At 53.0% G+C, this 21,327-nt stretch overlaps 1 protein-coding gene across 1 annotated transcript in view; it reads left to right on the forward strand.

Annotated features, from left to right (window-relative positions):
* CDH23 (cadherin related 23) overlaps positions 1-21,327 on the forward strand; it is a 398,173-nt gene that overhangs the window by 362,307 nt on the left and 14,539 nt on the right. The window contains exons 38-48 of the mRNA XM_068547762.1: positions 2,493-2,714; positions 3,007-3,126; positions 3,783-3,963; positions 9,562-9,695; positions 10,262-10,471; positions 11,025-11,132; positions 12,534-12,636; positions 13,957-14,082; positions 14,791-14,994; positions 16,514-16,972; positions 20,294-20,410. Of these exons, the coding sequence (XP_068403863.1) occupies positions 2,493-2,714; positions 3,007-3,126; positions 3,783-3,963; positions 9,562-9,695; positions 10,262-10,471; positions 11,025-11,132; positions 12,534-12,636; positions 13,957-14,082; positions 14,791-14,994; positions 16,514-16,972; positions 20,294-20,410 (1,984 nt within the window). The remainder of the gene's footprint in view (positions 1-2,492; positions 2,715-3,006; positions 3,127-3,782; positions 3,964-9,561; positions 9,696-10,261; positions 10,472-11,024; positions 11,133-12,533; positions 12,637-13,956; positions 14,083-14,790; positions 14,995-16,513; positions 16,973-20,293; positions 20,411-21,327) is intronic.

Genomic DNA, 21,327 nt, shown 5'->3' on the forward strand with positions numbered 1-21,327 from the left:
CTTGCTGGCCGAAGGGGCTCGGGAGGATGCAGTGCTGGGCTCCTCGCCAGTGGTAAGTGCTCAGAGCTGTACCTTGTGTGCAGAGCCACAAGATGAACGCGGTGGCCTTCCTTGACAGTCAACTTTACTCAAATATTTGGGGCCTCCACCACCATTTTTAATGGAAACTAATGCAAACACATTATGGAAAAGATTGTGAAATTTATATGAGCTTTCAAAGATAACAGGAGAGATTTCAAAGGTATTTCATTCTTGAGACAAATGCTTCCGGCTATTCCCCAACTCAGTGCAGATTCCCTCTCCACTCCAGTGGGAAAGTTTGAGAAATGTAAAACTAATGCATTTTCCCTCTCTGTGTGATTGTTATTTTTATGAAGATTCATTGAGACTCTAAGACCCAAAGGAATACCTCCCTGATGGAGGAGGGATTCAGACTGATGATGGCAGACCAGATCCTTGGAATGTCTGAGCCAGAAGGGATGTTAAAGAACAAGTCAAGTCCCTTACTAACAGACAGAAAATGTCCAGAAAGGACCTCTGTGACATGTCCAAGGTTACAGAGCCCCATCTCAAGGTTGTCAAGCCTACCTGCTTTGGAAACAGTTCCAGCAACCACCTAACATGCCCCGCCCCCCCGCCCCTCCCCCTGCCAAGATCTAGAGCTGCTGCTCAGGGGACTCATGCCCTCCGCAGGGGCAGTGACAGTCTTCTGTCCATCTGTCCATCCTTCCACAGGTGGTTCCAGAGCCAGCCAGACCCCAAAAAAGGTGCACACAAGTTGTCTACATCCAGCTTTTTGCACCACCTGCTTTCTGTTCCCTGCCCTTGGCAATGGCCTGGTCACATTCTCTCTACCCAGATGTTTTTGAAGTTGTTATAACCTTATTATTTTATATTAATCACTAATTACAGTTTGTATGAGTCAGGGTCCTGGCAGGAAAGAGAAGGCACACTCAGAAAGGGCTCAACTGAAGAAAGTTTAATGGAGGGACTGTTTACAGAGGGCTGGTGAAGCACCCATAGACTAAAAACTGCAGGAAGCCATTACCACCCATGGGTGCAGAAGGACAAGAAGAGGGTGTGAGGTGACTGGAGCCCAGTGAGGGCCAGAGGCGTGAAAAAGGGGCCACCCAGCAGGAGAAACACAGCCTCTGGCAGAACTGCAGTGAGGAAAGGAGGGAGTGAGGGAGAAATGCCCCTACCACCTCTCCTCCTGTCTTCTGCCGGGACCTCCCATTGGCCAAACCATCTGGAAGCCAGATGGCAAAGGAGCCCAGGTGAGGCAGTCCACAGAGGACATCCTCCCAGGTAGAGAAGCAGAGAAGAGAGGAGGGCAGCCGAGGGACGCAGAATACCAGCACATGGCTAATTTCTTTCTTCCATTTATCTCCTCTGCTTGTGAAGTGCCACATCAACCATTTCTCAATGGTTCTTGAGTGCTGCTTGCTGAGTTTCGATTGGCTAAATATTACCTGTGGTCTGATTGGACCAAGCATCAGCCAAAAATGGCCAATCACAGGAGAATATGGAGTGAAATTGTCCTTGCAGTGAAGTCATGCGCTATGAGCTTTATTTTTCACAGCTCAACAAATTCTGCACGTGTAGTAGCCCCAAACCCAATGTCCTTCCTCTCAAAAATGCTGAAAATAGGCATTGCTTCCATTTACATGAACAATGGGTGAAGCTTAAATGGGTGGGCTGAGTACATCACATTCTTGCTTTTTGTGATCTGGAAGGAGGCCCAGGGTCAGTAAGGCCCTGGCCCAGTCAAAGCTATGGGCTGGAGAACAATACTGGGCCATTTGTAGAGACGGGGATGGATCTAGAGACTGTCATACAGAGTGAAGTAAGTCAGAAAGAGAAAAACAAATATCGTATATTAGTGCATATATGTGGAACCTAGAAAAATGGTACAGATGAACCGGTTTGCAGGACAGAAATAGAGACACAGATGTAGAGAACAAACGTATGGACACCAAGGGGGGAAAGTCACGGAGGGGGGCGGTGTGATGATTGGGAGATTGGGATTGACCTATATACACTAAAATGTATAAAATGGATAACTAATAAGAACCTGCTGTATAAAAAATAAATAAAATTCAAAAATACAAAAAAAAAAACAACTATGGGCTGGAGGCAGTTACTGGAGTTCATCTCATATGCCAATTATAATCACTAGATCTGTGTGCTAACACGGATCCTGAGGCTGCATCTGGCCTCAGCAGTGCCATGATTGATTAGTGATGTCATGGACAATAAGAGTGGTGGTGCAAGTGCCATCTTGGACCTAAGCAGTTACCTAGCTTGGCTTTTGACAGAGCCTCTGTGATTTCCTCTATCAGCCTGTGACTTCCCTCGCTCTCATCCTTCTCCCTTTCCCTCGCCATGTTGGATCACACTGAGTAAGTGCAGCCTAGGAATACATCCAGCTGGCTCCACCTCAAACCCTCTAGCCAGCTGACCAAGGAACCTGATCATGCTGTTCTCCATAGGCCACCACCCATGTGTACGTGACCATCGTGGACGAGAACGATAACGCGCCCGTGTTCCAGCAGCCCCACTACGAGATCTTACTGGATGAGGGCCCGGACACAATCAATGCCAGCCTCGTCACCATCCAGGCACTAGACCTGGATGAGGGGCCCAACGGCACAGTTACCTATGCCATCGTTGCAGGCAACATCATCGACACCTTTCGCATCAACAGGCACACGGTCAGCGGCTGGTGGCGGGGTCCAGGAAGAGGGTCAGCTGGCTAAAGGGATGGGAGGGGAGCTCAGTGACACCATGGGCGTGGGAGCAGAGCAGAGATGGAGTCCGGGAGGAAACTGGGGGGGCAGCCAGTACGGGAGGATGAAAAGGTTGGGTGAGGCCTGGTTTAGAGGACAGCAGGGGCTCCCTGTTATGGCCAGGATGTTAGGGCCTACCTCCCTCCTGGGGTGGTCAGAGGGTGCCCCAGACCTACCACCTATTGATCCACCCTCGTCCCCTCTACTTATCCTGCAGGGCGTCATCCGTGCTGCCAAGGAGCTGGACTACGAGATCAGCCATGGCCGCTACACCCTGATCGTCACCGCCACGGACCAGTGTCCCATCTTGTCCCATCGCCTCACCTCTACCACCACGGTGGGTGGGTGGGTAGATGGGACACAGCCCCAACTTGGGGGTGGGGTAGGACAGGTCACAGAAAGGTTCTGTGGGGAGGCGGGGTTTCCAGGAGAAACGCCTAAATCCACGAGCCCTGTCCTGTTCTCAGCAACTCACCCAAACTTGCCGTGTGACTTTGAGGGGGTTACTGAACCTCTCTGTGTGGCTGCAGCTATCAGATAGATGATGACACCTGCTTTCCTCCCCTTCATGGGAAGAGCACAAACTCCAGTCAAACCAACAGGGGTTCATGTCCCTGATCCTCTACTTCCTAACTGTGTGACTCTGGGCAAGTCACTTAACCTCCCTGAGCTTCACTTTCCTCCTCTGTAAAGGCGGGATAATAAAAAACTGTTTCAGGGTGTGGGAGGAGCAAATGAAACCAGAAGAAAGATGACCATAGTACAGTAATAAACAGAAGTTCATAGCATTATTATTAGTAATATTATTATGCCCATAGAGAGACTTTGACAATAACAATAACTTATCCACATGAATAGCTTAAAAAGCCCTCCCACTTCCATTGAACAGTATGATTCTTCCATCATCCTATGAGGCAGGATTATCAGATCTAGTTTACAGATGAACAGGCCTGGCTGGGGTGCAGTCCTGACTAAGTTCACCCATCATCTCAGGTGCTTGTGAACGTGAATGACATCAACGACAATGTGCCCACCTTCCCCAGAGACTACGAGGGACCATTTGATGTCACCGAGGGCCAACCAGGACCCAGAGTGTGGACCTTCCTGGCCCATGACCGGGACTCGGGCCCCAGTGGGCAGGTGGAGTACAGCATCGTGGATGGAGACCCTCTGGGTGAGTGGGGCCTGAGCTGGGTGATGGGGGTGGCATGACCCAGTGGGCCTCTCCCCGACCCCACTCAGGAGCAGGATGAAAAAGGAGGTCTCAAGGTAACTAGCCCCACCATTGTGTGATGGGGCCTCAGTTTCCCCATCCATAAGATGATGGAAATAATCTTCTCCCAGGAATATGGTGAGAACACGCAAATCTGGGAGCAGAGGCTGGTAGCCTTGGAAGGTCACAGACTCCTTTGAGAGTCTGATAGAAAACACCCCTGTGTCATACCCAGAGAAAAGGCTCCAGGCAAGAGGAAAGATGAGCATCCTTGCCCCAGACCTTCAGGACCCCCCAAATGCACACATGCAGGGAGCACCCAGATTTCTCTGCACATCTCATCATCCCTTAGTAGCCTTCACAACTACCCCGACTGTTCTCCTCAGTTGAAGAGCAGGGCTTGCCTGGCCAGAGCAATTTCTCAGGATAGTTTTTACTCACTTTTGTAGAGTAGGAATCCCAAAGTCAAGGCCTACTGGGGCCATGCAGGGAGCACACATGGGAGAAAAGGTCTGGGCAAGAGAATAGGGAGTAGCGGGGACTGCAGCAGCCACAGCTCCGCTCTTGCCGATTGTGGGCAGGTTGAAATGCAGGCCCCGGGGTTGGGGCGGGGGAGCCCTTCCCATTTTTAAAAGAAATGCTGGAAATCCAAATCTTTGTGAAACATCCTGATTTTTAATTGAGCCCTCAATAAGTATGTATTGAGCATATTTGCTGACCACATTCCAGATGCTGAGGATACAGAATGGTAAAAAACAGATACAAATCCCTGCCCTTATAGAACATATGTTCCAGTTGGAAGATACAGGCCATGAACATAACTGGTTAAGCAGACGACTTAGTCTATTGGGAGGTGCTAAGTGCTATGGAGAAATATAAAGCCAGGAGATGGGGAATGCCAGGGTGAAGGCTGCAGTTTTAGAAAGAGTACTCAAGGAAGGCCTGTGCAAGGAGGTGACATTTGAGCAAAGACGTGAAGGAGGTGAGGAATGGGTCATGTGGACATCCAGGGAAGAGCATGACAGACGGAGCAGAAGTGCAAAGGCCCTGAGGTTGGAGTGTGCCTGGCTTGTTCACAGAGGAGCAAAGCGACCCAGTGGCTGGCACGAAGCCAGGCGAGGGGAAGAGTAAGAAGAGATGAGCTCAGAGCGGTAATAGAGACAGATGTTGGGTCTTGTAGGCCATTATAAGGACTTGGCTTTTTCTCCGAGTAACATGGGAACCGTAGGAGAGCTTTGAGCACAGGAGGGATGTGATTTGACTTAGATTTCAACAGGAGCACTCCATTTCCTGAGCTCAGAGCAGACCATAGAGGTTAGGGAATGCCTGGTAGGAGCCTGTTGCAGTCACTGGGGTTAGAGATGGTGTAGCTGGGACCAGGGAAGCGGCACTGGAGATCGTGTGAGTTCTGGTATATTTCATAGACGGCCAACAGGACGTGCTGACTGATTGGATGTGAGATGTAAGCGAAAGTCAAGGATGACACCAAGGTTTTGGCCTGAGCAACCGTGCTGTTAGCAGATGGGAAGACTGCAGCAGGAGCAGGAAAGGTGGGGCGGTGGGGAGGAGAGTGAGGTTAGGTTTGAGATGTCAGATAGGCCTTGGATGTACAAGCCAGGAGTTCAGGAGAGAGGTCTGCAGTGGAGAGGGGTATTTGGGAGTAGTCACCCCAGAGATATTTGAAGGCATGAGATGAGAGGAGCACACTGACACAGCAGGCAGAGGAGAGGTTATAGAACCTGGGATGAATTTTCAATTAAGAGGTTAAAAACACAAACCCACTTCTGTAGGGCCAGGCTTGGAGCCCCTGCTGTCCAGAGCTTGCGGTGGGTCACTCTGTTCTGACATGTCACCCTTTCATGTCCCAAAAGTCCTTTCCCTGGCCAGGCACTGTGCCTTCCTGCTCTGCAACCAGCAGAGCATGGGCCTTTCTCCTGTGCTCTTGTCACACACACACAGCGGTGGTATCATTTCATGGGAGTCCTGCTCCTGTTCAGGAGGATGCCAAAGTCTGCTTTGACAGGTGGGTGCTGGGTGGGCAGCTGAGCCCCTCCCAGGAAGGGACCCTCTCTGCACCCACCTCCAGGGTTCAGGGCTCACACTCATGCCCAGCAAACTGCAGACTGCTCCCTGCCACGGGCCTTTGCAGTCCTGAGCAGAACCTGCCAGGTTAAGTGCACACAGGATCGGGGCCAGCCTAGGAACTTGGGGCCTCATAGAGGCAGGCAGAGAGGCAGGCCCCTGGGGGAGTGAGAGGGGCCAGGAGTTTCCCCAGGCGGACCCGGCCTGGGGCTCCCTCCCCCTGGAAAGGAAGAGTAGACATTCACAGCCCAAAGGTAACTTGGGGATCACGGAGCACTGCCCCCACTCCAGAGGAGATAAGCGGAGGCTGGGCGGGGTGAGGGGGATGACCTAGCGCTGTGCCGGAGCGGCTCGCCCGGGTCACGACCTCCACTCCCCACCTCTCTCCTCACCTCCGGGTTCACTGACACCATGTTGGTAATTTGAAAGACTGACAAACACTATAAATCAGGGCTGTTTTCCTGGAAAGCCAGTTTAGCGACACCACGGGTGAAAGCATGTACTCCAAGCCACCCGGCTTCAAGGTCACCTTCCCACCACTGCAGCCTGAACCTGGAGGGGGCTCCTGCTGGTGGGAAGACATCAGGGCTGCCTGGGCTCTTATAAGCCCCACTAAGCTGCGAGGAGACACGTGGTCAAAGAACAGTTGGGAGGACTTCCCTGGTGGCGCAGTGGTTAGGAATCCGCCTGCCAATGCAGGGAACACGGGTTCGAGCCCTGGTCCAGGAAGATCCCACATGCCACAGAGCAACTAAGCCCGTGCACCACAACTACTGAGCCTGTGCTCTAGAGCTCACGTGCCACAACTACTGAAGCCCACGCGCCTAGAGCCCATGCTCCGCAACAGGAAAAACCACTGCAATGAGAAGCCCACGCACCGCAACGAAGAGTAGCCCCTGCTCAACACAACTAGAGAAAGCCCGCGCACAGCAGTGAAGACCCAACGTGGCCAAAAAAAAAAAAAGAACGGTTGGGAAACAGGCCATGTCACTTGCGCCTCTCCCCCTCTATCCCAGCCTTCTCAGAAACTCCAGCGGCCCTTTCTGGTCAGGTCCACTCATTGGACCCCTTTCTTACATCCTCATCTTCCGTGTAAGCGCCCAGCTCCTTCACAGGGCTGCCTGGGCTCCCTTTCAGGATGCCCCTAATGATACAAAGAGCTGCCGTGGGTCCAGCATACACAAGGTGAACTGGGCCTTATCCAGCACCAGCACAACCCTGCTATGGTACCTCTTTATTAGCCCATTTTTCAGATGAGAACATCAAGGTGAGATTTAATCACATGCCCAAGGGCACATAGGAGTGAAGTCAGCATTGCAGACCGGGATATGACTGATGGGAAGCCTCTGCTTTTAACCCTCTATCTCCAGAAGGAGTGGAGGGTTGGGGGTTTCAGGCCCCGGGGCAAGCTGCTGAGGAGGGCATTTTGCCGTTTGGAGGCCTTTGACCTGCCTACCTCCCCCACTGAGCTGACCTTGTGGGGGTCTAGCCTGGGCCCAGCCCCCAGCACCTCAGGCCTACTCCTGTGAGCCTTCGGAACCTCTTCCCTTCCATCAACGGGGTGGTTCGCTTCGGAGAGAAGGCAGCTGGCCACCTGCTTGCATGTGGCCAGGGGCTGAGACAGGGCTGGGAAACCCCTAGAAAGGGAATCCCCTGTTCTTTGGAGACCTTGGATTATCAGCCTCAGGAAATCCTGCTTCAAGTGGCTTCCGCCCCTCTAAGCAGGGTGTAGCCCATAGGACTGCTGGGAGCGGAAGGGCTGGTGGGAAATCCCAGCTGCAGGTGGGCCGTGGAGGGGTTGTTTTGGTAAATCAGAGCAGTAGGAGCTGGGGGCAGGGAGTTGTGAGGTAGGATGTGCAGGCAGAAGGGGCAGGGAGTTGTGAGGTAGGTAGAAGCAGGCAGGGAAAATCGTTGGGGAGCTTGGGCCTCTGTCCTTGCGGCACCCTTGCGTGCTGTGTGTCTGTGAGCGAGTCGCTGCCCCACTCTAAGCCTTTTCCCCCAGATGTCAAAAGGGAAAGTGAAGGAAGTAACTTTCTCACTCTTCCCAGTTCCTGGGGGAGTGCATAGAGATGATCCCCTCTTCCTTACACTCTCCCCTCCTCCCTCGTTCATCTTCCCTCACTTTCCTCAGCCCCCTGAGCACTCCTATCCAACTGGGACCCCACTCGCTCCCCTGTCATCCTGCCCCTCTGCTCTTCTCCTCCACCCCCCTCCCTGTTCTTATCCCTCCCACCCTGGTCAGCTCTGAGTGGTAAGTCTCATGGATGTAGTGAGCTGAGATGCAGAGCCCTAGGTTCGAGTCCGGGTTCTATTGTTTACTTGCTATGGGGGCTCTAACAAGTCATCACCCTTCTTTCCCGTTTCATTTTCCAAAGGAAATGGGATGGTCTCTGAGGTCTCTTCCAGTTCAGAGCCTGAGAATCTGAGGTTCTTGCTCTAGACATCCTCGGACATCTGGCCCCTCAGCCAGGCCAAGACAAGGACTGAAGCCAAAGGGCCAGCTGAGGGTCCTCAGCAACCTCAAAGAAAGGAAATCAGGGCCAACTAGGGGCCAAGGGATGGCCATAGGCCTGGGAGAGCCCTGGCTGCGCTCCATGTGGCTCCATACCAGGGCTGAATGGAAGGCAGTTGGGGGCTTCCCTGTCCTCAATCCCTCCCACTCCGTCCTGCCCCGGTGCCTCACCACTAGCAAGGAGTCCCTTTGGGGTTAGCTTTGCCCTTCCGCAATATCCTGTTTTACAAGATGTGGTATCTGGAAAGGATCGTACCTGGCAAAGCTTCCCACACCTTCGTTAATTGATTTCAGATCAGTAGTGGTGACAAAGAGAGTGCTTGTGTAGAAAGGGAGCCCTCGGGCTTCCCTGGTGGCGCAGTGGTTGAGAATCTGCCTGCTAATGCAGGGGACACGGGTTCGAGCCCTGGTCTGGGAGGATCCCACGTGCCGCGGAGCAGCTGGGCCCGTGAGCCACAACTACTGAGCCTGCGCGTCTGGAGCCTGTGCCCCGCAACGGGAGGGGCCGCGATAGTGAAAGGCCCACGCGCCGCGATGAAGAGTGGCCCCCGCCTGCCGCAACTAGAGAAAGCCCTCGCACGAACCGAAGACCCAACACAGCCAAAAATAAATAATAAATAAATAAATAAAGTAGCTATAAAAAAAAAAAAAGGGAGCCCTCACTTTCTCAACATAACCGTCTTACCCAAGGTGGGTCCCTGGCCTGGCATCTCAGGCCTATCAGGGCATGAGTGGGCCCCTGCCCGCTTGTACCCCTAGGAGTTATCTGTTCTCCTGCCTCCTGCACTTCCCAGCCCTTGGCAGGTCCCATGAGGGTCTGAAGCAGGGGGTGCTGGAGGGCCCACGCCCCAGCTGTCCCTGACCATGGTGAGTAAGGCTCACTAGAGGAAGCAGGGAAAGGCCTGGGCCCTCCACCACTCTTGGCCATTCTCAGCTAACCCTGGCTTCTCCTGGGTGACACCCAGGGGAGTTTTTGATCTCTCCCGTGGAAGGGGTGCTGCGGGTCCGGAAGGATGTGGAGCTGGACCGGGAGACCAGTGCTTTCTACAACCTGACCATCTGTGCTCGAGACAGGGGGGTGCCCCCGCTCAGCTCCACGGTGAGTCTGGGGGCCCCATTCCACTGGCTACACCTCCCTGCCCCCTGAACTCTCCATAGAGACTCCTATAAACGCTGCCACCTTCGTGCCCATAGCAGCCTCAGGCTGCTCCGGAGCCAGTCCTGGCCCTCAGGGCCCCTACCAGACCTGTGAGTGCCTTGTGAGGCTCACCCGTGGAGGCTGGACCTGGGCCCTGGCAGCCACGGCCACACGGAGCTCCCTGGGGAGGCTGTGCTGTCAGCCAGGCCTCTGCACCTGTCACTCTGCCATTTCCATCCCGCCCCTGCCTCTATTTTTCCTGCTTCCCTCTTATCCTCGTTTTCGTCCTCTTGCCTTTTTTGTTATCATTTTCTTGGGCTTCCTCTTTCCTCCCCACGACCAGCTGCACCTTTCCTTCCTCTGTTACCACCGCCTTGCTATCCCGCTCCACCTGCCTCCTTGCCTCTTCCTCGGCCGCCATGTCCACCATCCCGTTCTCTGCCTCCCCTCTCTCCTCCATCTCCCCCACGCCCCCTTTTCTCCTGGTCCTTCTCCTTCACTTCCTCCTCTTCCCTGACGTGCCCCAGATGCTGGTGGGGATCCGGGTGCTGGACATCAACGACAACGACCCCGTGCTGCTGAACCTACCCATGAACGTCACCATCAGTGAGAGCATCCCCGTCTCCAGCTTCGTCGCCCGTATCCTGGCCAGCGACGCTGACAGCGGGTGCAACGCCCTCCTCACCTTCAACATCACTGCAGGCAACCGAGAGCGGGCCTTCTCCATCAACGCCACGGTAGGGCTGGGTCTGACCCCAGGGAAGCCCCCAGGATTTTTCCTAAAAAACCGGACCCTGCCCTAGGGGCTTTTCTACTCTGCTGTCTGGGCTTCTGTTGGTTCCACTTCCTCCTCAAGTCTCTACCCTCCACTGGGGTGTGGGGTCTCTGTGGGAAGCATGGAATCTTGGATTTCTAGGTGAGCCACTTCTGGGGTCCCGTCACCCCAAGGCTTGTCTTGTGCAGGGATGGGACCAGAGCTTCGGTACCACTTGGTTTGTACCAAGATGCACCAAGAAGTCCTCTCGTGACCTCTTGGAGTGTTACCGGCTGCTGTCACCATGGGGTCCTCAGAGGGACCATCCCTTTCAGGCAGCAAGACCTGGGCATTGGTGGGTCACTCTTGCTCTGGCAAGGCCCTGCTGATCCATTTTGGCCTTCTAGACCATACCTTTGGTGATTTAGGGAGATCATTCACGGCCATTCCTACAGGCAGAGCAGTTGGGCCTCTGTGGGCCAGAGCCCAAAGTAGGGAGCAGGTCATTGCTCAGCTCACCAGCCTCTACATCCCAGACAGGGATCGTCACTGTGAACCGGCCCCTGGACCGCGAGCGGATCCCGGAATACAAGCTGACCATTTCCGTGAAGGACAACCCAGAGAATCCACGCATAGCCAGGAGGGTAAGGCTGGGGGGCATAGTGGGGAGCAGGGCTGGTGCTGGATGTACCCGGGCGGCATGGCCCGGGGGTTAGATGCACAGGTTTTGGAGTAAGCAAGTGCTGGGTTCAAATCCTACTTCTGTCTGTCAGTGGGTGTGTGGCTCTGGCAAGTCATTGTCTCTCAGCCTCCACTTCCTCTTCTGCCAAATGGAGACACACCTACCCCAGAATCGTGGAGAGGACTTGAAGGAGCCAATATCTGTCAAGTCCTCGGCACAGTGCCTGGCATATGGCAAACACTCAGTAAATACCAGCTATCATCTTTTCTCCCCAAATCACTGATACTTGGGCACACACGACAGTGGTGTCAGGGGTGGCAGTGGGGGGACACATGTACACAAGCACGTACTCTGGGGTTCTGAAGGGGTTGCGTTTTCCAGGTGGCTTTTCCCTGAAAAGCCAAAAAGTTGGCTCTCTTTACTAAGAGGAAGTGGGTATTGCAAAGCAAACAGTCCATTTGGGGGTAGGAATCAGCCCTCTTCCCAGCCCATGAGGTGAGCCTAGGTCTGGCTCATCTCAGCTCTGCTTCTGACTAGTTGCATGGCTCAGCCCTCAGTTTCTGGGCCTCAGTTTCTGCATCTGTACAGACCGAGGAGACTTCAGGCTGGAGTGCAGGCCACTGGCGTCTCTCATCCTGTGCTCCTCCCCTTCCTTCCTTCTCTCACGTCCTCCCTCCTCCTTTTCTCTCCCTCTGTCACTCCCCCTCCTCTGCCTGTCCTTTAGGAGGGCCTGGGTCATCCTGGAAAGCAGCAGCATTGGGTGGTGGGAATCCAGAAGCTTGGAGGCTGGTCGCCACTCTGCTGCTAACTTACCGTGTGGCTGTGAATAGTCACCCCCCTCTCTGGGCCTTGGGTCCCCCACCTCTGCAATGGAGAAGCATCCGGGGCACTGGGAGGTTCTAAGAGATAGGATAACTGTGGTTTTGGAAAGGTATGAAGTGCAGCACTGGGTGGAAGTTTGGATGAACTCTGACCAGGGGACCAGGCCAGCCAGGAGGGTCTGGAAACTGAGACTCACCTTCCTGGCTACAGTCCTTCCTTACCATGAGATGGAACATGATTGAGTACCATTTACCTCCCTTCTCCTGTGAACTTCACAACATCTCTGTGAGGGACTTAAGATCCCCATTTGTCAGATTGGAAAACTGGGGCCCAGATAGAGGGAAAGATTTGCCCAAGCCCACCCTGTGAGCTGCTAGCACAGCAGAGGCTTGAACCACAGGTCTCCGGACCCGTTGCGGGGGCTTTTCTATCATCTACTACTCTGCCGTGACCCCGCCCTCCTTCCAAGTCCCCCTCCCACTGGACCGCTTTGCTAGAACATGGCCCACAGCCTGCCCGCCCCCCATCGTGTCTCCCACAGGACTTTGACTTGCTGCTGGTCTTTCTCGCGGATGAGAACGACAACCACCCCCTCTTTACTGAGAGCACCTACCAGGCGGAGGTGATGGAGAACTCTCCTGCTGGTAGGTGCTGGGCCCACCTGGGGACCCCTGCTGCTGCCAGGCACCACCTGGGCCCCAGATGCCCGAGGACCTCCCTTGTGCCTGGTGGGGGCCCAGCTGAGGCCTGGCTGAACACAGACCTGGCAAGTGCAGAAGGGTGTGGAGGGGAGAAAGGAGCACAGCTCCGAAGGGCTGGTGGGCCAGGGCTGCCAGGCCTCTTAGGGGCCACCAAAGAGGCCACAGGTCTGGTTGGATGTGGTCATTGGTCCCCAAGGCTGTCTGAGCACAGCCCCACTGCCCCTCCTCGAGGGGCATTAAGGTGTAAGGACTACCCAGGAGGGGAGTAAGCCTACTACTCCATGCTCCCTCCACTCCAGGAGCATAGGGCACCCTAGAGGCTTCTGAAAGCTCAGGGAGCATCTGTAATCACAGGTGGGGGGCCGGGGCCCCGCATAGGTCAGTGTGGCCCTTTCCCCACACGCATGCACTGACCAGCCTCACCCCCCTTCAAAGGGACAGAATCTCCTCTTCACTGTCTCCCCAGGGGGGTCCCCTCACTCCTCCTCCAGCCTCCCCCATAGCTTGGATTCTAAGTCAGAAAGGGATGAGCTGACATACTCCTTGTCTCTGGCTGGGTGTCTCCCCTGAAGGAATTTGAACCTTAAAACTGCCTGTGTATATGCTCACATGTGTGCCAATGCACGTCCATGTAAGGCATATGTGTGGGCTTACACATGTGCACAGACACACACAGGCACATGGGTGCCTGCACAGTGCACTCCGTGTGCAAATATGCCCACCTGCAGAGGCAGACAAGTGCACAACCTGGGGACTCCCAGGCCTGCAAGTGCTACAGTGTGAGTGCTCGTGGCCGTGTGAACGTGGAGTCCTGCACACGCATATGGGTTCCTAGCCATGTATAGTCGGACAGCTGTTAGAGCATTGTGGACACACGTGCGTGGACAGACTGGGCTGGGGGTGCATACCTAGACAGGGCCCCCACATAGGGAGGGGACGTCAGGGAGCCCCCAGACCCTCCCTCGGAGTGGCCAGCCTCAAAGGCTGCTGGGAAGGCAGGCGTGCTCCGGGCGGGCCGGAGGGGCTTGCTCACCACTGTTGTGTTTTCTCCCCAGCAGGGCTTTGAGGCCGCTCCCCAGGCATCTGCGTCAGTCTGCCAAGGCTGCCGCAGCCCGGCCCAGGGTCTCCCACCCCGTCCACCTCACCTCCCTCCCTCCCTCTCATCCATCGTCAGCCATGGCTCACCGGGACTGGGGGGGGGGAGGGGGAGGGGTGGGCGGGGGGCCAGGTCGGCCCTGCAGTGACCCCTCTCCCCCGGCCCAGGGACCCCCCTGACGGTGCTCAATGGGCCCATCCTGGCCCTGGATGCAGACCTGGATGTCTACGCCGTGGTGACCTACCAGCTGCTGGGTGCCCAGAGCGGGCTCTTTGATATTGACAACAGCACCGGTGAGGCCTCTGCGCCACCCCAGCTCTCCCACCCTGGCTCCGAGTCCTCCTGCTGGGGTGACTCCGCTGCTAGATCTAGTCTCTCATTTCTCAGTGCTGAATCCAGGCTCTCCATAGAGACCCCATTCCTCACAGTCCCCATCTTACAGCTGGATTAGGCCACCTGGGGGCCGGGTAGGAGGAACCAGGAAGACACTTGGGGTCAACAGAAGGGACCTGCTGGTGCATAAACTCTGAGGCTCGGCAGAGAGCTCCCCAAAACCCACTCCCCCATCTCCCCTTCCCCAGCCTGGAGGATGGGGCTCCTAGTCTGCCAGAAGAAGCCAACGGTCTGTCCTCAAACCAGACCCAAATCTCCCCGGAGACTGTGTTACATCAGTCTGGTCCTGGCCGATTTAGTGACAGGTGACAAGGAGGGATATACTAGCACCTCTCTCAACAGAGCTGGTCAATCCTCCAGCCTGGGTCATTCATCCCAGGTGGGACTCGGGAGAATTGCAGAGGGCACCTGGGGAAGCGACAATCACGGAACACTGGCACCTACGGGACCTCCCTAAACAGTGGTTGTTGAGCCTTTGGGGAAGAGAGTCATTGGGTTGCTTTCTCTCCTCCTCTTTCACATCTGTCCCCTCCCTGTTGGTTCTCACCTGGTTTCCCACTGCATCTCTTTTCCTTTGTATCTCCCTGGCTGGTGGCGCTGGGTGCCAGGCATGGTGACAGTGAGGTCAGGTGTCACCATTGACCGGGAGGCCTTCTCACCCGCTGTCCTGGAGCTACTGCTGCTGGCTGAGGACATTGGGCTGCTCAACGGCACAGCCGACCTGCTCATCACTGTCCTGGATGACAATGACAACTGGCCCACCTTTAGCCCTGCCGCCCTCACTGTCCACCTGCTGGAGAACTGCCCACCAGGTACGCAGGGGCAGGCCCCAGGCCCCAGCCCCCAGGCAGGAGCTGGCTGGTGGTCTGTGGGGATTGGAGGCAGAAGTCACGTCCAGCAGGGAGAAGGATGGGCAGCAGGGTGGGTGGAGAGGGAGTCAGGAGACCCAAGTGCCCCTCACCTCCCTTCTGGGACCCACAGAGTCTTGTCTACAAAATGAGATTATTAAGGTATGTTCCGTCCATGTTCCTGGATGGAAAGACTGACTGTTTTAAAATCAAAATAGGATTAACATGATTCCCATCAAAATCAAACATGATTGGGGAGATAAATTTGATTCTAATGGTCATCTGGAAGAAAAAGGACATTTTGAAAAATAAGTATAATAAAGCCAGATTTGTCTTACCAGATATTTATAACATATTACCAAACTACAGTATTTAAAACCACGTGATATGAACACAAGACTCTGGGACAAAGTAGCCCAGCAACAGATACCGGTAAATTATAAGGAATGTAATATGCGATAAAGGAAACAATGAAACCAATAGTGAAAACTGTTTCGTGTGCAAAACATCTCTTCTTATTTAGTCTAGATTCTCACCCCATATCAGACACCAAAAAGAAACCCAAAGACATCCTAAAGGAACTGTAGAAGAGTATAAAACGTTAAAAAATAAAAGAAGACACTTCGGGTGAATATTTATCTGATTTCGGGATAAGAAGGTTCTAGGCATATAAGAAACAGAAGAATGTCAAAAAGGAAAAAATACTAAATTTTGGTGCATATGAATTTTAAACTTCTTTACGTCATATAATTATAACCAGTATCGAAAGGCAAACAACAAACTGAAAAAAAAAAAGATATTTGTCACAAGTTATCATAATTATATAATTTATATAAATTGACAAAAATGGGCAAAGGACAAAGGCCGACACTTTGCAGAAGAGAAGGTGCAACTAATCATTAAATTATTAAAAACTCTTCGGTCTCATAAATAATCAAAGAATGTAAAATAAAATAGGATACCATTTTCCTAGAAAATTGCAAACATGCAAGAGGCATAAAAGATAGATGCTTATTTACAAAATCAAAATAGACTCACAGACTTTGAAATCAAATTTATGGTTACCAAAGGGGAAAAGGGGGGGTGGGGAGGGATAAATTAGGAGTTTGGGATTAACAGATGCACACCACTATGTAAAATAGACAAACAACAAGGACCTATATTCAATATCCTGTAATAACCTATAATGTAAAAGAATCTGAAAAAGAATATATATATGTATATGTATACGTATCTCGATATATATATCTGAATCACTTTGCTGTACACCTGAAACTAACACAACATTGTAAATCAACTATACTTCAATTAAAAAAAAATTTTAAAATAAAGTAGGCTTTATATACAACAATGAAAACAAAGATAGATGCTGGCAAGGCTATGGTGGGAAGAGGGCCTTGTGAACCACCAAGAAAAGTATCTCGGTGTGATGTTTTTAGAAGAAGCCGCTGTGCTCAGCTGCTCCCCATTCCCACCCCCGCAGGATTCTCAGTCCTTCAGGTCACAGCCACAGATGAGGACAGTGGCCTCAATGCGGAGCTCATCTACCGAATAGAAGCTGGGGCTCAGGACCGCTTCATCATCCACCCAGTCACTGGTGTCATACGCGTCAGCAATGCCACCATTGACAGGGAAGAGCAGGAATCCTATAGGCTGACAGTGGTGGCCACAGACCGGGGCACCATCCCTCTCTCGGGCACAGCCATCATCACTATCCTTATTGATGACATCAATGATTCCCGCCCTGAGTTCCTCAACCCCATCCAGACGGTGAGCGTGCTGGAGTCAGCTGAGACAGGCACGGTCATTGCCAATGTCACCGCCATCGACCGTGACCTCAACCCTAAGCTGGAGTACCACATCATCGACATCGTGGCCAAGGATGACACTGACCGCCTGGTGCCCGACCAGGAGGACGCCTTTGCCGTGAATATCAACACAGGTACAAGGGCCTGCTCCCCTCCAGCCCTCCTCCTGACTCCCTGCCCCAGTCTCCTGGCTCTCTGCTTTCTCCCTTACCCTCCTTCTCTCTGTTCTCTCGCTCTGTTCCTCCCTTTCCCTCAGCTGCTCCTTCCTCCTCTCGTTTCCCCGCTATTGACACCACATCCTTCCCTCTCTTTGCCATCTCTCCCCTGGCTCTTTCCCTCTCTCCCTTCTCTTCTTCCTTCTCCCTTGACCAGCTCCCTCTCTGTCTGATTCTCGTACTCTACGAGTGTTATATGAGAGTGCCCATGTCACCACCCTCTTGACAGCATTAGATATTACACAGTTTTCATGTTTGTAATTTCATAGGTAAATGGCACCTTGTTTTAATATGCATTTCTTTAATAACCGGGTGGTTGAACACTTTCTTCGTATATATCCGGGCCATTTAAGTTGTCTCTAAGTTTCATATATATGTATTTAATATAGAAAAATATATGTAATATATATACACACACATACACATTTCTATATTACATATGTGTGTGTGTGTATACCCTTAATGATTTTCTTACACTATCACAAAACAAAGGGAACTGTGGCTTATCTTTCATGATTTATGCAGCTTATTATAATCTTGATGGTTTTACCATTCTTCCAAAAGTTCAGTGTTTTTGCTCCTTTGGGGAGTTAAGGAAGGGACATAGGACAAACTTACAGGTGTCCTTCTTGGAAGGCCCAGAGGAGTGACAGAAAAACTAACATGGCTATGACAAAACGCTAAAAATCATTGTTATTCAGAGAAGTGCGTAGTAAAACATCAGAGAGATATTGGTTTTGCATATGTGATTAGCAGACATTAGGATGCTGGACAGTATTGAGTATTGGTGACAATGTGGGGACATCCTGTGCTGCTCTAGGAATTTTGACTAATTTCACATCTAGACAGCAATCCAACACAAAGTACACTCATACCCCATGACCCAGCAATTCTGTTCCTGGGTGTATGTCCCAAGGAAATTCTCAGGTCGATAATGGGACTATCTGAGGATGTTCACTGCAGTGTTATTGGTGACAGGAGCTTGGAGGCAACCAAGGCATCCATCCCTGGGATGTTGGAGAGTAAAATGTGGTGGGTGCACATCATGGGATACCAGGAAGCTGTTAGAAGCAACAGATGAGACACACACAGAGAAACATGGGTAGACCTTAAAAACAAGTACTTACTGAAAAGAATAAGAGATAGAATGAGTTATATATACCAGAATCCCATTGCGTAAATGTAAAATACATACACAAAAACAATACATGATTTTCGGGAACACCTTCAAATAAAAAATACACTTTAATACATTGCCCAAGGGGAGGAGAGAAGGGGAGAGGAGTATGAGAATAAAAGGGAATAGATACACACATAAAACAAGAACAGTGCCAGTGACCATAGTGTGCAGTGAACCAGAGAGTATGATTAACTCAGTATGCCTCTGAGGAAAAAGGAAAAAGGAAGACAGGAAAACCTTGAGTCACTAGGAGGAATTAGCTCAGTCATGTGTCAGGTTAGCAAAATTCCTGCTGCAGTGGTTTCTCAGGACCATGGAGAGCTGCTCCATGACCCAGCCCAACTTTATGCTGTACTGTTGCCCATTTTTTTCTGTCCTCCCTCCCTCCGACTGACTCTCTTCTCTTCTATTTTCCTTTCCAGTGTCTTCTCTGCCCCTCTTCCTCATGCTCTCCCCCTCCCTTGCTCACCTCTCTCTCCTTTCTTCCTGCCAGAGCCTCAGCCCTCTGAGTGCTCCTCTCCAACTGGGTTCCCACTTACTCCGCTGGCTTCCTGTCCCTCTGCCTCTTCCCGTCCACCCCATCCCTCCCAAACCTCCAGCCCTGGTCAGCTCTGAGCCCTTCCATCCCCCATGCCCTACTCTGCTCCATCCCCTCTGCACCCTGAACTAACTGATGTTGACCCTCTTCTCTCTTCCTCACGGCTGGCAGGCCCACAGGTTTGAGCTCTGTTTCTCTGTCGCCTCCCACCTCATCTCTTCTCTGCTTCACCCCATCGCCTTCCTCCATACGCACCGCACCCCTACCACCCTTCCCACCCCGTGGGGCCTGGGCCAAGGCCGTGGCCCAGCCTTTGCAGACTGAATGCAGCCACCCTCTCCCCATCCTCGCTCCCCAGCCTCGGGGACGGGGAGCGAGAGTAGGAAGAGGAGGAGGAGGAGGAGGAGGCGGCGGCCCAGGGTAAGTGACTGCCCCCTGGCTGGGGCCCTGAGGAGGACAGAAGCTCAGCAGAGGGATCTGCCAAGGGGGACGGGAATCCCAGACACCCCAACACCTGAGAGGGAGCTGGGAAAAGAGAGAGAGAGGAGGTTTCACCCTAGGATGAGGCCAATGGGAGGAAGAGCCACCAGGCCCTCAAACTGGCAGGAAGAAGAGAGGTCCCAACAGAGCCAGGCCTGAGATGGGCAAAACTCGGTCTGTCCAGTTCAAGCCCAAGCCTCTGGAGGGCAGGCAGGGGCTTGGGGAGGCAGTGGGTAGGAGAGAAGGAAACAGCTCTTTGCCAGTACTGCCGTAGGGCGGTGCTCCTTTCATGGTGCTCCAGGCAGCCGTGTCATGCCCCACGTAATCAAGACAAAGGGGTGGGCCTTACTGTCTAGGCTGTGCCACCACTGTCCCCTCCAGGGAACCCCCTCAGGGCTTTTTAGCTGCCTTGACCTTCCTTTATGCTTGATCTCCCTAGAATACAAGCATTTTTAAAATCTTGATAAAATACATATAAAATTTACCATCATAACCATTTTTAACCATAAGTTCAATGGTTGTGGAATACAAGCATCTTTTTTTTTTTTTTTTTTGGCCATGCCATATGGCTTGCAGATAGGACCCAGGCCCTCAGCAGTGAAAGCGTGGAGCCCTAACCACTGGACAGCCAGGGAATTCCAACAAGCGTTTTTTAAACAAGCAATTACATAGCACTTTCTAAGTGCCAAGCACTGTTCTAAGCCCTTTACAAATGTAAATTCAGTTAATTGTTATAATCCTCCAAATAGCCCTCTGTGGTAGGTACTGTAATTATCCTCATCTTACAAATGAGGAAACAGAGGTGTAGAGAGGTTAAATAATTGCCTGGCTAGTAAGCGGTGAGTGAGGGGCAGAGTGACGTGCCCCCAGCTTGCAGATGGCTGTGGTGTCATCCCAGCCAAAGATGAAACCGGCAAGTCCTGGGTCCTTTGGGGATCATTGCCCTTGGTGGGGATTGGGAGGGTTGGCCAGGAGCCCCCCCGGCAGGCCCAGATTTTAGGGGGTTCCCCTCGGGCTGAACCTGACCTGGTCTGGTCTACAGGGTCTGTAATGGTGAAATCCCCCCTGAACCGGGAACTGGTTGCCACCTATGAGGTCACTCTCTCAGTGACTGACAACGCCAGCGACCTACCAGAGCGCTCCGTCAGTGTGCCAAATGGTAAGGCTCCCCGCAGGCATCTCCCACATGATCCCATAGAGAGACAGGCCCAGAACCGGCACAGGCCTGGCCCCAGGGAGGGAGAAGCGGGACCCAGCTACGGGGCTGCCAGTCGTCAGGCTGCAGGAGGGGTGGGGGAGGTGGCAGCTACAGTGAGGCTGAGGGTGGCCCTGGGTCCCAGCTGTCAGGCAGAGCTCAGCAGTGGGGGATCCAGAAGCCCAGAGTTGTGTGTGATCTTGAACTCCAAAGGCTCAGAGTAGGGAGAAGGCTTGGTAGAGGCTGGAAGGGGACTGAGAAAAGGATGGGTTGACAGAGACTTAGGTTGGAATCCCATTGTCAGAACTGGGAAGCAGGGTGTGGTTGGATGTGAGATCGGAACTTCAGATCTGATAAGAAGCCACCTGGTCAGGCCAGAGGAAGCAAAGAGCAAGGAAAGGTGAACTGAGGCCACAGACACCACAATGGGGGACGCAGGCACCACGGCAGAGAAAAGAGGGGCGTGCATGCTGCCTTCTGCAGCTGGGCACAGGCCACCCTGCCTGCAGCTTGAGCCCGGACGGGCTGCTAGAGGCACTGGATTTTGTGTGGGCCAAGCAGGGAGCGGGGAGGAGGGTGTAGGGATGGGGTGGCCTCACGTGGACTCTGCCACGAGGCAAGGACAGCCGCTGGGGTGGGGAGATAGGCCTGGCAGATACTGGCTGCTTATCTTTACAGCCCAGAGGCCCAAGTTTTCAGGAAGGAAGGGCAGACCTGGTCATCTCCTATGGGTTGGCCAAAAAGTTCATTCAGGCTTTTCCATGGCATCTTAGAGAAAAACCCGAACGAACTTTTTGGCCAACCCAATACTTGTCCCAGGCTCAGAGAGGCAAAGGGCCCAGGCTGGTTATGTGGAGGAAACAACTCAGGGGGGAAACAAA

This window comes from Eschrichtius robustus, chromosome 7 (genome assembly GCF_028021215.1).
Source record: "Eschrichtius robustus isolate mEscRob2 chromosome 7, mEscRob2.pri, whole genome shotgun sequence".
NCBI classification, from domain to species: domain Eukaryota; kingdom Metazoa; phylum Chordata; class Mammalia; order Artiodactyla; family Eschrichtiidae; genus Eschrichtius; species Eschrichtius robustus.